Source organism: Festucalex cinctus, chromosome 8 (genome assembly GCF_051991245.1).
Source record: "Festucalex cinctus isolate MCC-2025b chromosome 8, RoL_Fcin_1.0, whole genome shotgun sequence".
Taxonomy (NCBI): domain Eukaryota; kingdom Metazoa; phylum Chordata; class Actinopteri; order Syngnathiformes; family Syngnathidae; genus Festucalex; species Festucalex cinctus.
Window position 1 is genome coordinate 15,798,400 of NC_135418.1, and position 19,255 is coordinate 15,817,654.

At 42.5% G+C, this 19,255-nt stretch overlaps 2 protein-coding genes across 6 annotated transcripts in view; both read left to right on the forward strand.

The window, feature by feature from the left end:
- The window catches only part of cpne5b (copine Vb), an 89,111-nt gene extending 84,504 nt beyond the window's left edge, over positions 1 to 4,607 (forward strand). For all 5 annotated transcript variants that reach the window (XM_077529142.1, XM_077529143.1, XM_077529144.1 and 2 more), the window contains one exon: positions 260 to 4,607. In XM_077529142.1, coding sequence (XP_077385268.1) covers positions 260 to 451 — 192 coding nt within the window. In that variant the 3' untranslated portion in view covers positions 452 to 4,607. The remainder of the gene's footprint in view (positions 1 to 259) is intronic.
- Positions 4,608 to 14,878: 10,271 nt separating this feature from the next.
- LOC144024014 (uncharacterized) lies at positions 14,879 to 19,246 on the forward strand. The gene is made up of 4 exons (XM_077530031.1): positions 14,879 to 15,218; positions 16,117 to 16,235; positions 17,393 to 17,620; positions 18,125 to 19,246. Exons 1-4 carry the CDS (start codon positions 15,071 to 15,073, stop codon positions 18,155 to 18,157), a joined length of 528 nt encoding a protein of 175 aa, XP_077386157.1. The 5' UTR covers positions 14,879 to 15,070; the 3' UTR covers positions 18,158 to 19,246.
- The last annotated feature ends 9 nt before the right edge of the window (positions 19,247 to 19,255 follow it).

Sequence of the window (19,255 nt, forward strand, 5' to 3'; positions counted from 1 at the left end):
CCTGGCAAGCATTTTTATGTGTTGTCTTTGAATATGAAAACACAACTTGTTGACCAATCAACAACTATTTTGTACTCACATTAGTTGCTGAGGTGCTTTTAAGGACTGTATTTTGATTTATTTTGAGGAAACAATAAATTTAGTTATATAAGCTGTACACTGACTACTTTTCATTGTGGAAAAGTGCCATTTTTTTTTCACAATGTTGAATTAAATATTAAATGTGTTTGAAATAACATCTTGCCTTGTTCCTCCTCAGTTTGTTCCCTTCCGAGACTACATGGACCGGACCGGTAACCATGTGCTAAGCATGGCCCGGCTAGCTAAAGACGTGCTAGCGGAGATCCCCGACCAGTTCATTTCCTACATGAAGAGTCGAGGCATTAAACCCAACCCGGCCCCGCCGCCGTACACGTCGCACGGATCCACACCCCACCACGCACACATCTGAGCGGACGGCGTCTGATTTATGACTGACAGCGTGAAGCAGCAATCTTCATCAGATTGCTTTTGAGAGGATGCAAACTTTCCAGGACTCGACGGCCAGAAGCCTTTTTTAAATCAGAACTGCGGCGTCGACTGTTTGACGTCTAAATGGACTGCAGGTCGGTTGAACAAAAAGGTCATGTTGTGGTTAAAACTTGTGCCTGTCTGTGCTTGTTTCTGACAGTGTTTCAGGACATGTGAAGCACGACTTGTCAGTTTTTGGTGTTGCCTAATCCGCTAATATTTTCAGGCACCTTTTTCTTGTCTGGAATTAGTTTTTATATTTACGTAATGATACATCAGGAATGATTAATGAAAAGTACCTGCGTGTCGTTTACAATTTGATTTCTTCAAACATCAATCAGGTATTTCAGACCTTGCCCTTCGATTACAAGTTGAGGAAAGTTTATAAGCGCATGTTGTACAAGAGTCCCCTTATTTACATTATACTGTCAAATATTCAGAGTGGCATGGATAGTTGATCAAACTGAATTAAGGCTAAACCTATTTTTACTTGCTTCCCATATAAATAGAAAATGAATTCTATGAATGGTTGCAGGTTAATCGTTACACATGAATATATTTAATTAAAAATAATTTATTCAAAGAAATATAAAGCATATTTATTGATATATTATTTTTACAAGCATGTTCAACAGTCTCTTTCCGCACCATTTTTTGTTGTCTTGCTAACGTCATATTAGCTTGCTAGCATTTGTTAGCATGCCACAATCAATAAAGGTAACTATTTGTTTTTATTATTTGGTTGAAAACATTCTTCGTTGATCGTATGTGGTTGGTACCACCTCTTTTTGTGATGTCTGTATCTACTGGAAGTAAAGTTGCAAGGGTCGAAATTTTCTGGTCCACTTTGGAACCTCTAAAGTCAGCCTCAGACCATTCAACTGGTTTGTTCATATCTTGAAACCATTTTCCCAAAGGGAAATTATGAAAATTGAATAAAACGGTCACAGGGTCAAAATGACACCACTGGCTGTTAAGCAGCTCGTCGTCTGGTGTAATTCTGTTCGTTGTTTTCTTATTGTCGGCCTTTTGAAACTTGAGCCATATTGAACAAAGAGCCACGACAGAGACGTATGTAGCGCTATCATTGCTAGGCTACTTCTATATTGTTCTTCTATATTATACATTCCATTTCTAATTACTCATTGACATTATCGCTAATCTGTGATGGTCTCATTTAAAAAAAAAAAAAAAAAAAAAAAAAAGCCAAAGAAAAAGCAAAACACATTTTTGTAGAACTTTTAGATGCAAGTCTAAAAATATAAGCTCAAGTCATGTGATTTGCTGAAGTCCCATGTGAAGGTGATTATTTTCCTGTGTTGAACTCGGTGTTGTTTGACTTTAGAGCCATTCCGTTTTCGAGGTTCCACTATGTTGTATTCTGGAAACTCCGTGTGAAGTTTGGCTGGGGGAATTTTGAAAGTCGGAATATTTCAAGGCTTTTAAAAAAATAAAAAATAAATAAAAATACATTAAACTATGTTTTTTAGATTAACTGTTAATTAAATTAAATGGAATTTATTTAGATGAGTCGTAATTTAATCAAGTTCTTTTAATGAATGAAAGAATTTGTGCTATGTGCAATTGACTGAGCCTATCAACTGAAAAAGAATAATGTGGTGGCTTTAACAAGGTTTATGATTGAATATGTGGGGGGACTATTAAGGTCTCCTAGTCATAGTAAGTGTTTTTCAAAACAATTCCTTTAAATTCCAGTTAGATCATACATACAGTATTGAAATGTTCCACCTTTTGCAACCCTAATTATATTATCTAATGACCACCCACTTACAGTGTTGCTGCTGGGGTAAAAAGTTTTAATGCAAGGTGTGGCAAATTGGGTTTGAGCTTGTTTAGATGCTTAAAATTTGGAGTTAAAGTTGCGCCTACACTTATCCAAGAAAGCTACCTGACAAACCATACGTATACCCACTCGAAGAGGAATTGATGGAGGATGGAGATTAGTGTGAAAACACATCTTGTTTTTGCCGTGAGGCTTAACGGTCAGTAAATGTGAACCTGTCACAGTTCTAAACATAAAGTGGTGAGACCCTATCAGTGCAAATCCATTTCCCCCCAGCTGTGAGGCATCAACTGTCAGGTAACCTTCATTCGCACAGGCATCACATCACAAGTCAGAGTTCTTGCCGCCAGTGTTCTTCGCTGTGAATTTTCAATATTTCACATATTTGTCCTCCGCTTTTTTTATTCTGATCATACGTGCAATATACAATGTTTCTATATGGATTACTCTTCTGTAGCCAACTGCATTCTTTGCTATTGGGAAGCATAAAACGGCTGGCGCCAACATCACATATCCTCTTTATGGCATCAAACTTGTGACCCATTCTCCAACAACAAAGAGAAAAGTGGGACAGTCTTATGATGTTTTGCTTTTTGAATACAAAGATCAATACAAGTCCAGAGAGGAGTTCTAGCGCATGGCACCATTGCCAGAAACGGCTCTGCGTTCCATTCTTTCTTTTTGGGTTCATTACTTCATGTATATGAGCTCTTTTATTTCAAGCTTTGAGCTCTATTCTCGTAGGCGGCGCACTTGCGGCGGAGCACAAATATGGACGTATCCTGATTTCCATGCAAGCGCAAAGCTCGCTGTATGTGTTGGCCAATTTGGCAGACCAGTCTGCGACAAGATGGTCATTTCGGCAGAGCTTTGACATGTGACAATTTGCCGGTGGCAAGAAGTCAGTCGAAACTTCCGCCTGCTGAGATCAAGTCTCGGTGTAACAAGATTTTGGTGATTTTTGATGGAGGCACAGGCAGACAGTTATGCGAGTTCTGCGGACTTGTGTGGTAGATGTCATAGAAATATGTAAACAGCAGGCCTCAAACCTTCGAAATCACTGTAGAAATAAATTCTTTGGATCTTTCATTATCAATACCATTTTGCATCGTCCTAATTCGCACAAAGATGTTTGGATGCAAGATTGTTCTTGTGCTATAATTAAAAGGAATGAGAGGAGTCGCTTCATGGCCACAGTTGCGCATCAGCGGCATCCCTCTTTTGATTACGCCAGCTTGCGTCCATCAAAATTACCAAAACTCGGTCTAACTTGCCTCTGCACAGATTTACGCCAGTCACAGAAATAGAGCCCTTAGTGTTTAAATTTAAAAGTCAGTAGAGGAAAAAGTAGCCCTTTATATGAAAAGGAACCATGTCGTACCACATGTGTTATAAGCATAAGAATAAGTAGTGATAAATCATTGTTATAAATATAACAATATATTTGTTTGTAACTGAATACAATTTTTGCTAATTTTGTCAGCATTCCTCTCAATGTCATCATTATCATCTCTTTTTCATGTGGGGTCTTTTCTTTCCAACCTAATACTCTGTGATGATTGCTTTTGAGGTGTCCTTTGAAACAAATCACTGATTCATTCATTTAGTTTCCGAATGTAGCATAGAAAGATACTTACATATGTTACATTTCATTGGCATTCTTTCACTATTGGTTGCAACAGGTAAATAATTTGGTGTTAGAAGGAAACCATTTACATACAGTGAAAATGGGCATTAATATGCATGAGAATGTAAAGCATACATAAATGCTTATTTGCATATTGATCCAAACAGCACTTTAATATTAGAGTGCTTATTGAATAAGTTTGATATTTTTTTTTTTTAGGAATACTGTTTTGTTTTTTTGTTTTTGTTTTTTTGGATGAAAGGCCGTTGCTCCTGCCATCAAGTCCACATAATTTCCCTTTAGGGTCGGATTTTCGATATGGATGGACTGCATGTGTCCTTACGTGTTTTTGTACTGTTACTGCCATGTTATGGAATAGAAACCAGCCCAACAAGACAACAAGCATGTCAGTTTCTCCTCTGTTGTACCTGCTTCTCCTAGCATTTCTTCTCTCACCAATTGTCAAAAACTCAATTGTAGCATGCAATTAGCATGTTACGGTTTGTTTATTTTTTATTCTTTATAAAGCATTTATTTGTCTCTTTTTTTTATTTGCATGACACTCTGCTTTCCTTTGTTGTACATGATTATTGTCAAATGGTTGGTTGTGAAATGCTTTGCAATGGATTGCCTTAAATTAAAGTTCAATTTAAACAAAAAAACTAATCAACACTTGCAATGTCATTTTATGGCATCTGTGATTTCCGGGTATCCAATAAACTTGTATTTGTCTGATTTGTTGGCTGACCAGCGACATGAGCAATCTGACTGATATTGTTGTGATACTTGCACATCAGTGGAAGTTCATGATTTTGATTTTCTGAAGTGTGTGAAAGCAATCCAAATTGACTGAGGAGAAAGAAGTAAACAAAAAAATTCCAACTCCAATTCCAGGCCAACCTGTCCTTGTCACGCCGCCACCAGAGTGGCGGTTCATGCTTTTGTTTTCAAAGTCAGGTTCCCGTTTTATTTTGAAAGTATTAACTCTCCTCTCACCCCAGGTCACTTACCCTTCCTGCAGCTCACTGATTACCGGTCCACGCCCATGATCACCACCACCTGTTCCCAATCAACCCGGACATAAAGCCACCTGCATTCTCCCCTCCGTTGCCGAAGTGTCACATCTCAGTGCATGGAAGCGTCCTCACAGTCCTTGTTCCACAGTCCTCGTTCGATGTCTAGCCTTGCTTTGTCTTGCGCCCTTAGTTTGCCCCTTGTTTTCCTCCCTAGCGGAGCGCCTTTAGTTGTCCCTGTTTTTGAGTGCCCTTGTTTTATCTCCAGTTTGGAGCTTTTTCTGTTCTGCCTTTTTTCCCTCCTTGAGAGGTGTTTTTTGTTCAATTGGATTAAAGTTGCAGCCTTGTTGGCCAACTTACACTCTGCGTCTGAGTCCTACCTTCTCGCTCCGTGTCAGTACACTTCGGCCAGCATGGACCCAGCGGAGAAGTTGGAGGCTGCACTTCGACGACAGGCCGTCCGCCTGTCGCAGACGGAGGAGGTCCAGCAGGCGATGGCCACCCGCATGGGAGAGCTCGTTGGACAGGTGCAGGAGCTAATGAGCCACCTGCGACCCTCCACGCCGGCCATCACGAATCCAGAGACAGCAGAACCACCGATCCCGACTCCAGCCTTGACCGGGGCTGGTTTGAGACTGGCTCCCCCGGAGCGATACTCGGGAGACCAGGGACAATGTCAGGCATTCCTAACCGAATGCGACTTACATTTTGAACTTTCGCCACAGGCTTTCCCCACTGACCGTTCCCGTGTGGCCTTCATGATTTCACATCTGACCGGAAGAGCCAGAGACTGGGCCACCACGGAATGGGCAAGGCACTCCCCGACTTGCTCAACCGCAGCCGGGTTTAGCAGGGCACTTCGTCTCGTGTTCGATCCAACTAACATGGATCGGGAAAAGACTCGAGAACTTAGTAACCTCAGACAGGGCAGAGAATCGGTGAATGACTACGCAATCCGATTCCGATCTCTAGCGGCCAGGAGTGGCTGGAATGACACAGCTCTTTTTGACCACTTTTTAAAGGGGCTTTCCACAACTATGCAAGAGCTCCTATTGCCCGTAGACTTGCCTGGCGATCTGGACTCATTGATCTCATTGGCCATTCGCACCGATCATCGACGGCGAGATCTTTTGCAGACCAGCAGACATCAACGAGGACACGGTTCCGGATTCTTCCGGCATCCGGAAGCAAGAGGCCCTCCGCGAGGTGTCCTTCCCCAGTCACCCACCGCGGGAAGGCCCAGCGAGAGTGACGAGGAGCCGATGCAGCTGGACCGCGCCCGATTGTCTCACCACGAACGCCAGCGACGTCGTCAAGAGGGGCGATGCTACTACTGTGGAGAACAAGGCCATCTGGTGGTAGCTTGTCCCACCAAGAGAGGCTCTCCGGTGAGTACCGCGACTCACCAGCAAGGCAAAAACCGAAAACTCACGCAAGTCACGATTTCCTGCAATACCACTCCCACAGACCTACTAGCTCTCATTGACTCTGGAGCGGACGAGAGCCTCATGGATTGGGGGCTGGTGAAGAAATTGCAGGCCGGCACGGAACCACTTACTACCCACATGAGGGCCAGGGCGCTCAATGGCAAAGATCTATTCCTCATCACGCACGTCACAGAACCACTCGAGATCCACATTGGGCAGCACAGAGAACTCCTTCGCTTCCATGTCTTCCGGTCCCCATCACACACACTGGTCCTGGGTCATCCCTGGTTGCAGTTGCACAACCCCCGCATCGACTGGCGATCGGGGCGAGTCCTGGACTGGGGAGATGATTGTGACCACCATGGGGTGGAGCGGCCAGCGGCAGAGACACCTCCCGCTGCCATCCGACAGGTGTCTCTCGAGAATGACCAGGATTACCCGGACCTGAACACCGTTCCCTCCTGCTATCATCCGCTCAGGGAGGTGTTCAGCAAGACCAAGGCCATGTCACTTCCCCCACATCGATCCTATGACTGTGCGATCGAGTTGATTCCTGGATCTACCATCCCCAAGGGGAGATTGTACTCGGTGTCGGGTCCCGAACGCAAGGCCCTAAACGAGTACATAGACATTTCCTTGAAAGCAGGACTTATCCGGCCATCGTCATCGCCAGCTGGAGCCGGATTTTTCTTTGTGGGCAAGAAGGATGGCTCATTACGCCCTTGCATTGACTACAGTTCTCTGAATGAAATCACAGTCAAGAATCGTTATCCCCTGCCTTTGATGTCTTCAGTATTCGACCAGCTCCAGCAAGCCAAGATATTCACCAAACTGGATCTCCGCAACGCTTATCACCTTGTCCGTATTCGTGCAGGGGATGAGTGGAAGACTGGCTTCAATACTCCCCGAGGCCACTACGAATACTTAGTAATGCCTTTTGGACTCACTAATGCACCAGCGGTTTTCCAGGCCATGATTAATGATGTACTCAAGGACTTCCTCGACCAGTTCGTGTATGTGTATCTGGACGACATATTGATCTACTCACCGGATTTGAAAACCCACCAGCACCATGTCACCCAGGTCCTGAAACGCTTGCTAGAAAACAAGCTCTTTGTAAAGGCTGAAAAGAGCCTTTTTCATGCGGACACCGTCTCGTTTCTGGGATTCATCGTATCTCCGGGCAGAGTCGAGATGGAGCTGGAGAAGGTCAGCGCGGTCCGGGACTGGCCCACACCGGAATCCAGAAAAAAGGTGCAACAATTCCTAGGCTTCGCCAACTTTTACCGTCGCTTCATCCGCAACTTCAGCTCCATCGCTGCTCCACTCCATGCCTTGACCTCGCCACAGCAACGCTTCACCTGGACCCCGGAAGCCAACACTGCCTTCAAGGAACTCAAGAAAAGATTCACAGAGGCCCCGATACTCAGAGTTCCTGATCCTACCCGCCAGTTCGTGGTCGAGGTGGATGCCTCCAATCTGGGTATCGGGGCCGTCCTATCCCAAAGGAGCCAGGAAGATGGGAAGGTGCACCCCTGTGCATTTTTGTCCAGAAAGCTCTCCAAGGCTGAGCGCAATTACAGCGTGGGAGACCGAGAATTGCTGGCTGTCAAGGTCGCCTTGGAAGAATGGAGGCACTGGCTGGAGGGCGCGGAACACCCCTTCATCATCTGGACAGACCACCGCAACCTGGAATACCTACGTCACGCCAAAAGACTGAACCCACGACAGGCCAGATGGTCATTGTTTTTTAACAGGTTTTCGTTTTCTCTAACTTACAGACCCGGAAGCAAGAACGTCAAAGCAGATGCTCTGTCCCGAATCCATGACCCGGAAACCACAACAGCCGAACCTGAACCCATCCTGCCTAGGGATTGCATTGTCGGAACCATGTCCTGGCAGGTTGAAGAGGATGTCAAGGAGGCTCTCCAAGACACGATCGCTCCAAAGGAGTGTCCACCACGACGGCTCTACGTCCCGGAGGGTCTACGAGCGCAGGTGATCAATTGGGCACACACCTCTCGTCTTTCTTGCCACCCAGGTACTCGCAGGACCCTATACGTCGTCGCCCGGAGATTTTGGTGGCCTTCAATGGAGACCTCGGTACGTGATTATGTCAAGGCCTGCCCAGTCTGCGCCCGGAATAAATCATCAAATCAACCCCGGATGGGTCTCCTCCAACCACTGCCGATCCCCTCAAGGCCCTGGGCGGAGATTTCTATGGACTTTGTGACTGGACTTCCCACTTCGCATGGTAAAACCACAATACTCACTGTCGTCGACCGCTTTTCTAAGATGGCCCGCTTTATCCCATTACCTAAGCTTCCCTCAGCCAAAAGAACCGCCGAAGTCATGATCGACCAGGTGTTCAGGATCCATGGATTCCCGCGGCACATAGTGTCGGACCGCGGTCCCCAGTTTGTTTCTCGTTTTTGGAGGGAGTTCTGCAGAGCCATAGGGGCTAAGGCGAACTTGACCTCAGGCTACCACCCAGAGGCCAATGGACAGGCCGAGAGGCTCAACCAACAGCTGGAGACCGGACTACGATGCTTGGTCTCCCAAAATCCGTCCTCCTGGAGCAAGAACTTGGTCTGGGTTGAACTGGCGCATAACTCCTTACCCACCTCTGCCACAGGAATCACGCCGTTCAAATGTGTTCACGGATACGATCCACAGTACTTCGCGGACCTGGAGGAGGAAGCCTCAGTCCCCTCGGTCCTCGCCATGATCCGCCGATGTCGCCGAATCTGGTCAGCAGCTCGACTGGCACTTCAACGTCAAGGCGACAGGGTGAAAAGAGCTGCTGACCGGAGGAGGAGGGTCGCGCCACAGTACCAGCCAGGGCAGAAGGTATGGCTTTCAACAAAAAATCTTCATCTCAAAGTTCCCTGTCCAAAGTTGGCCCCGAGATTCGTGGGGCCATTCCCAGTTGCAAAGACTATAGGCCCTGCCGCCGTGCGCCTTCGCCTGCCTCGTTCCCTCCGCACCCACCCTACCTTCCACGTGAGCCAGGTCAAGCCAGTCCAGGACAGTTCCCTGGTCCCGCCCGAGCCCGCGCCGCCCCCTCCGGAGATGGTGGAGGGGGGCCCGGTCTATAAAGTAAGAAAGTTGTTGGACGTCAGAAAGCGGGGCCGGGGACACCAATACCTGGTGGATTGGGAGGGTTACGGGCCAGAAGAGAGGCAGTGGGTGCCCGCCCGGTTCATCGTGGACCCCTCCCTCATCGACGATTTCTATGAAGAGCACCCTGACATTCCTGGGCCGTCGAGAGCCGGCCGTTGAGGGGGGGGTACTGTCACGCCGCCACCAGAGTGGCGGTTCATGCTTTTGTTTTCAAAGTCAGGTTCCCGTTTTATTTTGAAAGTATTAACTCTCCTCTCACCCCAGGTCACTTACCCTTCCTGCAGCTCACTGATTACCGGTCCACGCCCATGATCACCACCACCTGTTCCCAATCAACCCGGACATAAAGCCACCTGCATTCTCCCCTCCGTTGCCGAAGTGTCACATCTCAGTGCATGGAAGCGTCCTCACAGTCCTTGTTCCACAGTCCTCGTTCGATGTCTAGCCTTGCTTTGTCTTGCGCCCTTAGTTTGCCCCTTGTTTTCCTCCCTAGCGGAGCGCCTTTAGTTGTCCCTGTTTTTGAGTGCCCTTGTTTTATCTCCAGTTTGGAGCTTTTTCTGTTCTGCCTTTTTTCCCTCCTTGAGAGGTGTTTTTTGTTCAATTGGATTAAAGTTGCAGCCTTGTTGGCCAACTTACACTCTGCGTCTGAGTCCTACCTTCTCGCTCCGTGTCAGTCCTATCCATTTATTACCTGGGAAAATGCCACACAGGTGAGGTCATTTTACTATTTATGCTGACATTCTGCAGAAATGACAGGCATCTATGTCCAATAACATCATCCCCCACCTCTCCTCCCCACGTTTTGTTTGTTTGTATGTTTGTTGTTGCTTGATCACTGCCTGCGTTCTGCTCATGGGAAATATCTGGCTCTATGTCTATTCATAAGAGATCTTGTGCTGCCTTTGTGCAAGGGTGAAATTAATAAGGTGATATTGTCTATAATGGACATGCCAATTTCATCTTCAAGTGTGTTGGACAGCACCATGTTGTTGACGTCCCCATGTCCTCCTTGTCATCCCCCACCTTGGCATGTCATTCACCCTTATAGGATCATAATACATTTGATTATTTCTTAACCTGGCCGATGTCATGTTGCTGTTTCTTTTGGAATTCTTCCATTTGATCATCCGTATAATCCGTCATTGGACCAACAACTTTGCATGTTGAAGGGCAGGAGACACTGGGTGGTATTTGAGGACACTGTGTTTGTTTGATGGATATATTGACTCATATTCCTACACCAATTGCGTTTCTGCTCTGTTCACTGAAACAGAAAAATAAATGACCTTGCTTAACCCGCTATTCTTCCATCTGACTTTCTCTTGCTGGTTATATGAAAAGCTAGTGCGTACATTTTTTTTTAATTTTCCCTGCTTATTCATTCTCACGCAAATTTGGCATCTTGACTTTTGACTCACCATCTGCTGCAGCTGTGGATGAGGATATAGAATTGCTAGTTCGGCTACCGTATTCTGATCGCCAATAATCATAAAATATTCATATCGGGAGGAACATGTGACTGGCGGCAAGGAATGAGGGCATCAGCGTCAAGTGAAGCTCCATCTTCTCTGCCAAAATACTGCGCAGGCAACAGCTGTGTGATAATGAAATCGTTATTCATATTATAACACACACCAACAGAGGCCAATAGTACCCATGTAGTATTTATTTTTATTTCAACATACCTGACTGTCCAGTGCGGGTGGATGCTGCTATACATCTTGTGTCTGTCTCTCACACTCAGGACGTTCATCTATCTGTCTTGCTTTCCTGCTCTGTATCCTGTCTCTGAAAACTTCCAAGTCATTTGGCTCTCACTCTGTGACACTCTTAACTTGCTTCTCGCCAGCTCTCCCAGCACCATCACCCGGTTCTGTCATTGCTATTCCTCTTTAAGGGATAGAAATAGATTATACAATAATGTCCTTGTCTTCTTCGTCTTCTTCTTCTGCTTCATTGTTCACTATAGACACAAAAAAAAAAATCATTAATGTTGCAGCCCTGCTTTGTTTGGTTGTTATAATAAGGTTAGCTAACATTAGCTATGTTGCAGCTAGTGGTAAGGTTAGGGTTGAATGTGCCCCTCTGACACAACGCTTGGACCAAGTCAGGTCCTTCTGTAAAATTGGTCTAGAAGTGCCGTTGGAAGTAGGAAGCAAAAGTCAAAATAACCTCATCTTCATGATCCAGTTTATCATTGTGTGGTCATATATAGAAGTGGAATGACCAACAATGTTATAGGTGAAAAGTCGCCTACGTAATAATTAATCAATGAACTTGGAATTCCGCCTGCTCTCCCAATGGATCAACGAAGTTCACATTCATAATGTGATCCACAAACTTTGAAATCCAAAGTAGGTTGCTGAGTGATGTAATCTCGCTGTCAATTAGTTCAGCTTTAATGATTTATGAACTGCATCTTCATCAGTGGATTTGCATCCAAATGAATAACTCAGGTTTAATTATTGATGCGATCCAACTCATCTATCTAGACTTAATCAAGTGTACAACAACCCATATATCAGATGCAGTACCATGAATGCAATCTCATGTCTTTTAACGCCAGAGGTAAAAAAAAATATATAATAATAATAATAAAAAAATGTAGCAGCAGGGGAGAAAAAAATCTGTCTGTCTGCCTTTTGAAACTGCTTTTATTGCATCGAGCAAAAAAAAAAACATATTAAAAGCCTCTCTGCCATCTGCTTTCTCCCCACTACTAATTAAACGTTAACATAATAATAATAATAATAATAATAATCCATCCATTTTCTTGACCGCTTATTCCTCACAAGGGTCGCGGGGGCTGCTGGCGCCTATCTCAGCTGGCTCTGGGCAGTAGGCGGGGGACACCCTGGACTGGTTGCCAACCAATCGCAGGGCACACAGAGACGAACAACCATCCACACTCACACGCACACCTAGGGACAATTCAGAGCGCCCAATTAACCTGCCATGCATGTCTTTGGAATGTGGGAGGAGTAATAATAATAATAATAATAATAATAATAAATTTTATGTTTAATGCACTTTGTGTTTCAAAGAAATCTCGAAGTGCTACAGATGAGAGTTAAAAGAAATTACAGTGAATAAAACAGTTAAAAAAACATCAAATCTAGCACACACAAAAAAAACACTAGAAGGCCTTTAAAAAAAAAAAAAAAAAAAAAAAAAAAGGTGTTGAGGCCTGTTTTTAAAAACTTCTACATTTTGTGGAGCCCTCAGTCTCTGGAAGGGCCTTCCAGAGCCGCGGGGCCACTATCTGGAAGGCCCTGTCACCCATGGTGGAGAGTCTGGACCGATGCTGGTGAAGGCAGTAGGTGGAGGAGGAGGAGGAGGAGCGAAGGTGGTGCGTGGCCTTGTGGACGGTGAGTAATCCACTGAGGTAGGCATGGGCAGTTTGATGAATGCATTTGTGGGTGAGAAGGCAGATTTTATAATGCATTCTATATTGAATTGGCAACCAGTGGAGGGGATTTTAGGACCGGGGTGATGTGTCTGGAGTCCCGATGTGGAGCGCATTACAATCGTCCAACCTGGAGGATATAAAGGCATGGACCAACTTCTCTGGTTGGGAGAGGGACAAATTTTGGCAATGTTTTTGAGGTGATGGAAGGAAACCTTACAGAGGTGAGGGATGTGGGTATCGAACCAGAGGTGTGAGTCGAGCCTGACTCACAGGTTTATAACAGAGGAGGACAAGGGGAGTGTTGAGACCAAAAATGGGGATGATGCTGAAGGAGAGTAAATATTAACCTGACAATAGCCACATTGATATTGTGATTCACTCACAAATACCGCGAAAATTCATCTTGAACAGCAAGATTAATTAAGTAAACATACCGTTTTGGTGTAAGAAAAAAAAAAAAAAAACAGCATTAGAAATTCCACATTCTGTCGCCATTTTATCCAAGTTATCACTACTGCAGGACAGCAGGCGTACATACATAGTTTTTACTTATGAAAGATGGCTATTGTGTCATTTATTAACATTATAGTGATTGTATTTATAGCCTACCAGTCACTAATATTCATTTCAATTGGACACTTTGAAAATTGCCTCATTTCATTAAATTATTCTGGATTGCAACTTGTGTAATATCAAAAGCATGATTGTCAAAGGTTTGTTTGATTTCAATAAAATATGTCTGAAATAACTAAGCATAAAATACAAGTCAGCCTATACTACTTATACTATACTTATACTTTATATTGATTTATGAGGAGCACACCGCTGTGCAAAGTAATTAAATTGCACCAGTCTTGAGTAAATATTGATTGAAGTTAAAATATTAAATTACAATGTTATTTTTGTCAAATGTGTTTTGTCTAAATTGTTCACTTACTTGCGCCGCCATGAGCGCATATTTCGACAATGTTTCTTTCCTTCATTATGAAGAAATAATAATAAAATAAAATAAATAAAAAAAAGTGCTAATATAGTGCTGTGGTGGCTGTCAAAAAGTGATACCTCATACCTGTGTTGAGCGTGTGCATCATTCTGCACCATTTGCTTCCATGCATACATGCACAGGGTGTGTTCAATACAGTGGGAAGGTAGCCGAAATAACATCATATCAGGTAGATGACGCCATCTACTGGAAAAAAAAAAAAAAAAAAGGTGTTGGCTAGATTGGAAATAGATGACTCATCTCAAAGTGTTACAATTATGGTTTATCACTTAGCACCAATTATGTATAGGATTTATTTATTTATTTATTTATTTATTTATTTATTTATTCATTTACACCACCACAACTAGCAGATTTAAAATGTAGAGGTTTATAGTATTTTTCTTTATAGCCTACGTATGTGCACTATATGAATGCAATTATTGGCTGAAATTGCCTTTTTAACTAGAAAATGATAAGTTTGTGCCTTTGTCTTCTCACATCTTCACTTTTGCAATTCTCACTTCACTGTCTCATCATCACTCTCCCACCCTCTCTTCATAAAGATTCAGTGTAAATTAGAACCATCAATGATCAGGCAAGAGCTACCCCATAAATGATGATGATGATGATGATTATTATTATTATTATTATTATTATTATTATCATCATCATTATTATTATTATATAAAGTTCCCTAAAATTTGCTGGGCGCTTTTATTTTCTTAAGGGATGCTTTGGCACCCCTATAAACGGGCTCGATACGCATTTGCGACTGTGTTCTCTTACTATGTGAAGCATTTTATGAATTAAAAGCGCGACATAAATAAAAATGCACTTGATGAGGTGAAGTACCGGTAGCACAGAAAATGTATGGATAGAAGTACTGACGCCAATCGATAGAGGCTAGCAGAACCAGGTGTACGGAAGTAACGAAGAAGAAGTTCCTCTTTCCTGTCATATAATGATACAAAATGTATGTTTGTGCATATATTATAGCTACATGGTAATTCAGTGTCAATGCCTTGCGGAGTCTCGCGAGAGGGTTTGTGCGCATGCGTGTGGAGTTCCGGTCGCCAATAAAGAAACGAAACACGAGAGCCTCTTTTGCCGTCTTTTACATTTCCTACTGCGAGGTTGATTGCTGTACGTGAAGTCTGTGACAAGGATCAACAATGACTGGACGAGCACAGTCCTATCAAATCCAGCGTCAAACGACTCAGATCATCAAATGTCTGTTTGCGGACGATGACGACGACGACAGAGTTTGCTTTCATCAATTTTATACTGCAGATGTGGAGACAGACGGCCCAATGGGCGAAGGTAAATTTCCCATGAAGATAATCATTATGTTTTAATTGGAAACGATTTGTCAAATATATCTACTGTATATACCAATCATTCTTGTTGTTTTTCAAATATTAATTACACGTTATGCAGAGTCCGTTTATTTTCCACAGCGCCCACCTGTGCGTCAAGTGTTTGGTTCCAAATAGTTATGAAAGTCGAGTCGACACAATGAACAAAACGATGTGAATAAAGGGGAACTACGACAGTACAGTATTGAAATGTTTTCCACCACTTACATTACGGGAAACCGAAAGGTAAAGGATAGTCAATAATATAAAGGGCGTGTCCTTCCTGGAAACAATTCACCTTCGACAAACAACTGATAGAAAAAGAAATACAGTATAAATGCGTTAAAAAAAAAAGAAAAACTTACCTTTATTGGTACATAAAAGGATAGCGTTTCGACACGCACCACTCAATGCCAAATTGTTTACACGCACCGGCCACTTGATTAGGTACACCTGCGCAACTGTAAGGGGATTTACCATGTTTTTAATTAAAATTACAATCAGTTACTGTAATACTCTTTATACAAATGACTTTACTGTGTTAAACTATGCTAACACGCATTCCGACTTGTGTACAATTTCAGGTTACGCTGTATGAAAACAAGGGCCCCCATATTGTGGTATTAGAATGTTCTTAACATACACATAGCATTTTTTTTTTTTTTTTTTTTTTTCAATGTTGCAATACTGATTTCCGAATAATTACGACCAGGAAAGTTGACAATTTAATCTCGGATAAGATAGGATATTCTGTGATCTATTGTTTGTCTAATTTAAAACACGCAATAGACTTAAATTATTTCATTTGTCACTCATTCGATGTCCTTGTGTAATCTTATCTAATTAACTTTTTTGTTATCCAGAAGAAACATTTGATCCAGTCCCAATAGCTGATAAACTGAAAGAAGTGGCAGAGTCTCTGAATCAAGATGCAAAATTTAAGGCTGCCCTGGACGACCTTAAGCTTGCATTAGGAAAAGAGGTAGGCACACACACAAATAAACATTTGTTGCCACTCACTAAACCCTAAAAATTAATTACAGGGATTATGTGCACTTTTACTCAGATGATGGGAATTGTATTGTCTTTCAATGACAACTTGCTGAGGTCAACACTAAGGACATGACAAACTGCTTCTTGCGAATGCCAGTTGCTACACTTCCACATTTTATAACTTTGACAAACAAGAACACTAATAACTTCTATTCTTTTTGCAGTGCATATCAGTTAGTTTGAGAATGGGTCACCTTGATGGCTGCTTTAGCTTCACGCAGAAATGGAGTGAGTAAGGAAGTTGCTCCAGCACGGCAATGTTCTATTTGGCGGGAACTGTCCGGTCAGTACGTAGGGAAGAGGTGCGCTGTCATTAGTGTTGTTCTGATACCGTTTTTTGGTCCCCGATACCGATGCCCAGCTTTGCAGTATCTGCCGATACTATACCGATACTTACGATTTTTTTTTTTTTCCTCAACATGAAAAATCTGTCCTGCTATTGGTTCAGAGCATTCAAGGGCCAATAGGATATCTTAGATCGGAATGCAGTGAATATGTCGTGCACTAGTGAATGTCGTGCACGAGCAAGACACAAGATGCTGCATCCAAAATCCTATATTAGCGTTGGAATTAATAGTATCGGCATGTTACTTGTGAGTACTCACCGATACCGATACCACTTTCAATGCAGTAGAAGAGCAGCAGTCATGAAAGCAAACTTTTGTCAGTCTATGGTGAAAGTGGAGTTTTATCCACAAAGGTGTTGTTTGTCATTTGTTCAATTTTTTTTAACTGTATACACCTCTGCCGATACCAGTATCGGTATCGGAACAACACTAGTACAGCCACAATTTTGGCTTTCACTTCTCAAGTTAATGCTTCAGAATCTTTGTATTGATCAGGTTGATCCTCTGGCCCAATGAAAGGGAGAAACTCACAGTTAATAGTTTGTCATGCGTCTTTTGTGACACCAGTCCTAGAACCTTTCTGACACACTTCATATTTTCTTTTTGTACTGTAATTTAGCTTCCTAAATAGACTATATAAAGTCAAAATGACCTGTGTGGATATTCCCCCCCCCCAAAAAAAAGCTTGCAACATCCACTTTCATTTCTGCTTTCTGAGAAATACTTTAATTCTCTGCAGGTCGCGGTTGAAGCCTTTACCTGTAAAGTGAACGCCTTGGTGCAGACTCAAATCTCTCAGCAAGCTTTTGATGTGGCTCCAGAAATGCAACTCATCAAAATTTGTTTTGCCTTCGGGCTTTTCGTGAAGAAATCGTACCCCGAGCTGAAAAACAAAGCCCAGAGTGCGGTGTCCACATTGCTCAACAACAGCCGTGTTGTCACATGGGTTACTCAGCAAGGTGGTTGGGTGAGTAGATTTTTTATTTATTTTTTTCTCTTTCTTTTTGATGCTGAAGAAAGTCAGTTGACCACAGCTCAGTCGTAGGGTTATAGTTTTGTCAGCTGTTTATCAAGTTATCCCAATTTTTGTGTCTATTAAATACTTACTTTGCTTTTAAATGAATAACTACTAATGTGTGACGCAAATCTACTCGTCACTTTACCACCACAGTTCTGTTTTTTTTTTTTTTTCCCCCACTCTGCAACTCTACTCACCTCAGTTTAGAGCAGTCGGTTTTTCACCTCAAAATAGTCCCCCGCAAGACTGCAAAAATTCCTTGAATACATCATTTGTGATGTACACAACGAACAAATAACAAATGGAGGAGTGGCAGTAGCAGCTTTTGCCAATTTCAAGTTATCAATATTACATAGATCTGTGAAAGATGAAATGTTGCCTAACTTTTAAACTGCTCTTACATGGAAAAGTCACTTTCGTGTTTGAGTGTGCTTCTTGTTTAATTTCTTGCAGGAAAAAGTGAGACAGGATATAGAAGACATTTGAATCGTGTTTGATGGAGGAGGAAGCCTACTTGAACAACAATGCAGCACCAACAGCATTTCTGGAGCCTCATTATCAACAATAATAAGACTCTTAACACTTATTTGATTATGATTGACAATGTTTAAGGAATCACCATTTTAGACACAAATTTGACAACTGCTGCCTTACATAACCTCTGTTAAGTCCATTGGTTCCTTATAATGTTTTTTAATGATTCACTGTGTTTGCTTTAATGTTCCTCTAAAGTTGCAAAGTAGTTCTTATCCATTTTTTTTTCATTATATTGCACTTTGCCACAAAGCCTCATACCCCCTTGCCAATTAGCATTAAATCAGGTTGAGTGACTTTATCTAAACTGTGAATGGAAATACTTGAATTTTTTTTTTTTTTTTTTTTATCTTAAAAAAAAAAAAAAAAAGGAAATACTTGAAATTTGTACATTGGTCTTTTCAAATCAAATGTTTTCAATATGCTCTGTAATATGTACCGGATATGAAATGCAATTTTTATGATGCTCTTATACCTATTATTCATAAGGTAGAAAAATGATCTTTTACTGTAGTTATACATCATAGAAAACTTGTTACATTCCTGTAATTATTTGGAGTTATTCACACATGGTTCAAATGACATCAAGCACCATCCATATACATATGTACTGTATATCTACACACAACACAATAGTACAACATTCACACAAATGTTTAGATTAGTCCTATAAGTCAAAATTTAGCAACCATTTAACCCCGAATGTAAGACAATAGTGAAATTTCAAGTTAATATTATTTGACTTAATTTGACATGGCGCACCAAGATCGGTAATTTTGCTTTTAGCATTTGCTGGTGTGAGCTTTAAAACATTTTATTTTTAACCTCTGCCTGTCCCTGAAGTGATCTGGCAGCACACACCAGGGAATGTGCTCTTGCCACTTTGATAATCGCCAGTGGATGTATTTCATCAAGGGGACGTATTTATTTATGTATGTGCACGGTTAGGCCCATTTGTGATCCAAATAAACGTCTACATTTCATTCTATAGTTTTGATCACTGCATTGTACATTTACAATAAATGTACATCATCTACCGTTCATAGTGTG

Excerpts from the sequence above, each read along its gene's own strand:
- LOC144024014 (XM_077530031.1), top strand. The coding sequence starts at position 15,071 with ATGACTGGACGAGCACAGTCCTATCAAATCCAGCGTCAAACGACTCAG. Across the intron at positions 16,236-17,392 it reads AGCTTGCATTAGGAAAAGAG|GTCGCGGTTGAAGCCTTTAC; the intron begins GTAGGCACACAC and ends AATTCTCTGCAG. Across the intron at positions 17,621-18,124 it reads TTACTCAGCAAGGTGGTTGG|GAAAAAGTGAGACAGGATAT; the intron begins GTGAGTAGATTT and ends AATTTCTTGCAG.